The sequence below is a fragment of the Fonticula alba genome (genome assembly GCF_000388065.1).
Source record: "Fonticula alba strain ATCC 38817 unplaced genomic scaffold supercont2.15, whole genome shotgun sequence".
Lineage (NCBI taxonomy): Eukaryota > Rotosphaerida > Fonticulaceae > Fonticula > Fonticula alba.
In genome coordinates, this window is record NW_009242985.1 from 383,800 (window position 1) to 388,096 (window position 4,297).

General features: G+C 72.5%; 2 protein-coding genes and 1 non-coding gene across 3 annotated transcripts in view; 2 read left to right on the forward strand and 1 right to left on the reverse strand.

The window, feature by feature from the left end:
* Nucleotides 1-2,507, reverse strand: part of H696_05946 (hypothetical protein) — a gene marked incomplete at its 5' end in the record, with an annotated part of 4,800 nt that extends 2,293 nt beyond the window's left edge. The window contains one exon of the mRNA XM_009499718.1: nucleotides 2,243-2,507. Within this exon, the coding sequence (XP_009497993.1) occupies nucleotides 2,243-2,507 (265 nt within the window). The remainder of the gene's footprint in view (nucleotides 1-2,242) is intronic.
* H696_05947 lies at nucleotides 864-935 on the forward strand. The gene has a single exon. It is a non-coding gene; the product is annotated as a tRNA-Asp (tRNA).
* A 557-nt stretch (nucleotides 2,508-3,064) lies between the features above and the next one.
* The window catches only part of H696_05948 (hypothetical protein), a gene marked incomplete at both ends in the record, with an annotated part of 1,532 nt that continues 299 nt past the window's right edge, over nucleotides 3,065-4,297 (forward strand). Inside the window, 2 exons of the mRNA XM_009499719.1 lie at nucleotides 3,065-3,583; nucleotides 3,985-4,287. Of these exons, the coding sequence (XP_009497994.1) occupies nucleotides 3,065-3,583; nucleotides 3,985-4,287 (822 nt within the window). The remainder of the gene's footprint in view (nucleotides 3,584-3,984; nucleotides 4,288-4,297) is intronic.

The window sequence follows — 4,297 nt, forward strand, 5'->3', positions numbered from 1 at the left end:
GTGCTTCCGGGGGCGGGGGGCTGGCGCCCGGCAGGGGAGGCGCCGCGTTCGGCCGGAAAAAAAAAACACGATGCAGGGGCCCTGCGAGTCGCTGAGCACGCGTGTGTGGCAATGGCCAGTGTCGGACATCGGGGCCAAGCACGCGCCCGGACACTCGGTCCGGCTGCCGGGAGCAGGGCGCGTGCTTGGTGCCGATGTGCGACTGTGGCCGGCCACGCTTCGGGTCGAGGCCACCGGGCCGGCCGGCAGCACGGGGCGACGAAGGGGCAGGCCCACGGCGGGCGGACGGGCGGAGGCGCGGGAGGATGGGCGGCCGGTGGCTGGTCGGGATGCTCGGCCTATGGGGGCTGCCTTCTGCCGCGCGCGGGGGGGGGGGGGCGGTGCAGGGGGCTGCAAGGCCCAGCCTGGGCCGGGGGCCCCGGATGCCATGTGGTCGGCATGCCGGCCGGGGGCAGCCAGCGGCCCTGGGCAGCCGGTCGCCGCAGTGCAGGGGGCAGGTCCGGCACCGGGGGGGGGTCGCGACGCCCGGCTGGCGGCCACCGTGGGCGCTGCCCTGCCTCTCAGTGGGCCGACCGGCTGCCCCTGGCACGAGGGGGGATGCCCGGTGCTGATGGCGGCCGGTGCCCCCGGTCGGGGCCAGCGCCCGGGCCCCGGACGAGGAGGGGCCGCGCGGTGTGCATGCCTGCCTCCTGCCGGCGGATGCCGACACGCCGCTGGGCCACGCCAGCCACCGGCCCGCGCCGGTGCCCCTCCCCCCCCCCCCCCTGCGCACAGGCAGGGGCCGGCTCGCGGTGCGCCTGGCGGTCGGAGGCCAATGCCCGAGCAGGCATGAGCCCCCTCGCTGGGGGCGCCCCCATCCTCGGTCCCGATTAGTATAGTGGTGAGAATCCCCGCCTGTCACGCGGGAGGCCCGGGTTCAATTCCCGGATCGGGAGATCCTTTTGCCCCGGCGGCACCGCCGTGCCCTTTTGTTTCCTTGCCGCGCCGGTGCCGGCAGGGGGGAGGGCCAAGGAAGGCGTGGTGGGGCCCTGCCGGCGGCATGCGGCGGTGAGTCGGCGGGTACGTGCGCCGCCCCCCCGATCGGCGCGCAGGGACCGAGTGTGTCGCCGCTCCCTGTGGGGGCGTGGATGGGCGCGCGGCCCGGGTCCCGGTCCAGAGGGGTGAGCTGGGCCGGCGGCTGTCGGGGCGGAAGGCTCGGCCAGGGCGACCGGCATCGGGGCGACGCGAAGGTCACACGCCGGCCCGGGCGGTCAGCGAGGCCCTGGGCGCGAGGGTGCCACCGCTGGCGACATGCTCGGCAGCGCCTGACGGCCGGGCCCGGGGGCGAAGGCCGGGCGCGCCGACCACCCACCCACACACACACACACACACACACACACACCGCGGCACCGGTCGGCCGGGCGGGCGGCGGCCGACTCGCGCGGGGCTGGGCGGCCGGGCGTCGCACCCGACATGGGGAGGCTGGGGTTTGGACTTGCTGGCCGGGCGGCGCGGGCGGGACGCCCAAGCCGCCGGCGGCGGGCGGACACCATGCACGGGGGCTGGCGGCGCGCGTGTTCATGGTGGACGGGCCACGGACCTTGCTCCCGGGGCGAGGCGCCCCCCCCCCCCGCCCCCCCCCCCCTGGCAGGCGGGGCTCGAGGGTGGGGCGGTGCAAGGGGCGGCCCTGAGCCCGGGATGGTCGGCCGGACGGGGCGGCCATCGCTCGAGGGCCGGTCCCCGGATGACGCCGGCGCGTGCGCGGTGCGACCGGGGCCCGGGCAGGGCCGACCGCGATCTGCGGGCAAAGGATGCCCGAGGGCTGGCCGGCGGGGAGGGAGGCCGCCCGGCGCACCGGGGGCACGGGCCGTTCGAGGGCCGGGAGAGGCCGGGCATGCCTCTTGGGCGGGGCGCCGGGGGCAAGGGGAGATGCCCTGTGGAGGTGTCGGGACTACCGAAGGGATCGGTCGGCCACCGATGAGCAGGCATTCCTGTGCATGGGCGGCCGATCTGGCGGCGGGGTCATGCGTGTGTGTGTGTGTGTGTGTGTGTGTGTGTGTGTGTAGGTTGGCGGCGCCCTCGAGCGTGCGGGCTGCCGATCGGTGCGGGCGCCGACATGTGTCCGGGGGCCTGCGGGCGCCGTGCAGGGCCCCCGCCGCGTGCCCGGGCCACGGGCCGAGGAGGGTGCCGATCCCGAGCCCGGGATGGGTTGCCCCTGTCGGTGGCCGTCGGCTTGCCAAGCACCGGGGGGACATGCGCGCACCGCCGGACCCACCACGGACCAGGGGCAACATGCGGAGGTGCTCGGCCGACCGGCGGCACGGCCGTGGGGCGGGGGCACCCCGGCCGGCGGTCGGCCCGGGCGGCACCGACGAGCAAGGGCCCGCTGCGAGGCGCCCGCGGTCGGACCGGCCACCGGATGGGGCAGCGGGGGCCGGATCGCCCGGGCGGTCCCGGAGGACACTCGAAGTGCCGGGGCACCGCGACCGCCGGGCCGGCCGGGCCACCGGCGCCCGTGTCCGGCGCATTTTGGGGCGTATTTTTTTCCTCCTGCCCCGCGCGCGTGCCGGCCGAGCTGGTGGCCCCTGGCCGGAGTCCAGAACTCCCGGTCACGGCCCCCTGGCACCATCATACCAAAGGGGCAAGAGGCCGGCGGCGCGGGCGACACCGGACCGTGGGGAGGGGGAGGGGGGGAAAGAAAAACAAAAAATAAACACCCATCAGGCGCCAACACACGGGGGCGGCTGGCCGGGGGGCGTGCACGCGAGCGGCCACTTCCATGGGGGGGGGGGGGGGGGGATCGCCCGGGAGGCCGCCCTTATAAAGCCCGGCGGCCGGTGGCCGGCACACCGCTGCTTCCGGCACACCACCGGGAGTCGGAAGGCATTTTCTTGGCCCTTCTCGCCGTCTCTCGCTTGTCCAACCGCCCCCCCCCCCTCCCCTCTGACACTGCGTACATTGAAGGTGGCCTCCTCCAGGCGATCTTCTTCTTCCCCGCCCGAGCCCTCTTGAGGGTCTTTTCGCCTTCGGTCCAGCCGTCCATTCGTTGTCCTGTTTTCGCGGTCCTTGTCGCCGAGCCGACCCGATGCACTACCATATTTACCTGCCCCGGTGGTTCCCGAGCCTGTCGGGGGATGATCTGCCGGCCGCCGGGGAGCCTGCCCATCCGACGGACGGGCCTTTCGAGACTTTGTCGCGGGCGCCGGCGTTTCTGTCCTTCTGGAGCATGGAGCGGAGGCTTGCGGACTTGCAGTTTGCGGTGTGTGTTGAGATCGGAAACCGCGGGAATCCGAAGGGGCTCACCTTCCCGGAGGACTTCATTCTGGACACCGATTTCTTCAACGCCTGGATCGACCTGACGTTTGCCATGTCCAAGCGGTTGGTGCTCTACCGGCTGCCGCCGGCAAGCACCTGGACCGAGTCGGTCCTGTCGCTGGAGCCGCTGACGGAGGAGAACTTCCCGCACCTCGAGCAGCGCATCACCCCCTGGGAACGGGAGAACCGCGTGGCCCTGTTGGGGCTGCTGCTGGATGGCCCGGTACCCTTGCCGGTGGACCTGAGCACCGGGGCGGTGCAGCTCCAGGCGATGCTGACGCTGGAGCCGGTACGTGTGTCAATGTGTGTTTGTGTTTGTGTTTGTGTTTGTGTTTGTGCGTGTGTGTGTGTGTGTGTGTGTTTGTGTTTGTGCGTGTGTTTGTGTTTGTGCGTGTGTACGTGTGTGCTCGAATGTCGAATACAACAATCGGAAAGGGCACAGTGAAGGGGCGTCCAGCACGGCAGCGATGTCAGACCCCCCGGGAGCTCGGGCATTGGTGGGCCCCTTCTCTCTACTCTGGCCATGCCTTCCTCCCCCCCCCCCTCGGAAGCTGACAGCGGATCACCCTTTTGGCGGATGGGCAGCAACTTGTCCGCCTCCTGCAAGAGCAACATGCATGTGTCCTGGAAAAGGGAAGAAAGGAGTGTCTCCTACCAGGGCCGGACTTCCAGCACGCCCCCCCCCCACAGCCTCCCGGTTTGGATGGCCCCGGCACCACGGAGCCCGCCAAGCAGGACGACCCCCCCGCCGTGACACCCGATACCGGCTCATCGGAGGCGGCATCCGGCTCGGAGGCGGCATCCGGCTCGGAGGCGGCTTCCGGCTCGGAGGCCGCGTCTGACCTGGACGTGATATCCGACTCGGAGGCGGCTTCCGGCCCGGAGACCGTGTCTGACCTGGACGTGATATCCGACTCGGAGGCGGCTTCCGACTCGGAGACGGCATCCGGCTCGGAAGCCGCATCTGACCTCGACGTGGCATCTGGCCTGGAGGTGACATCCG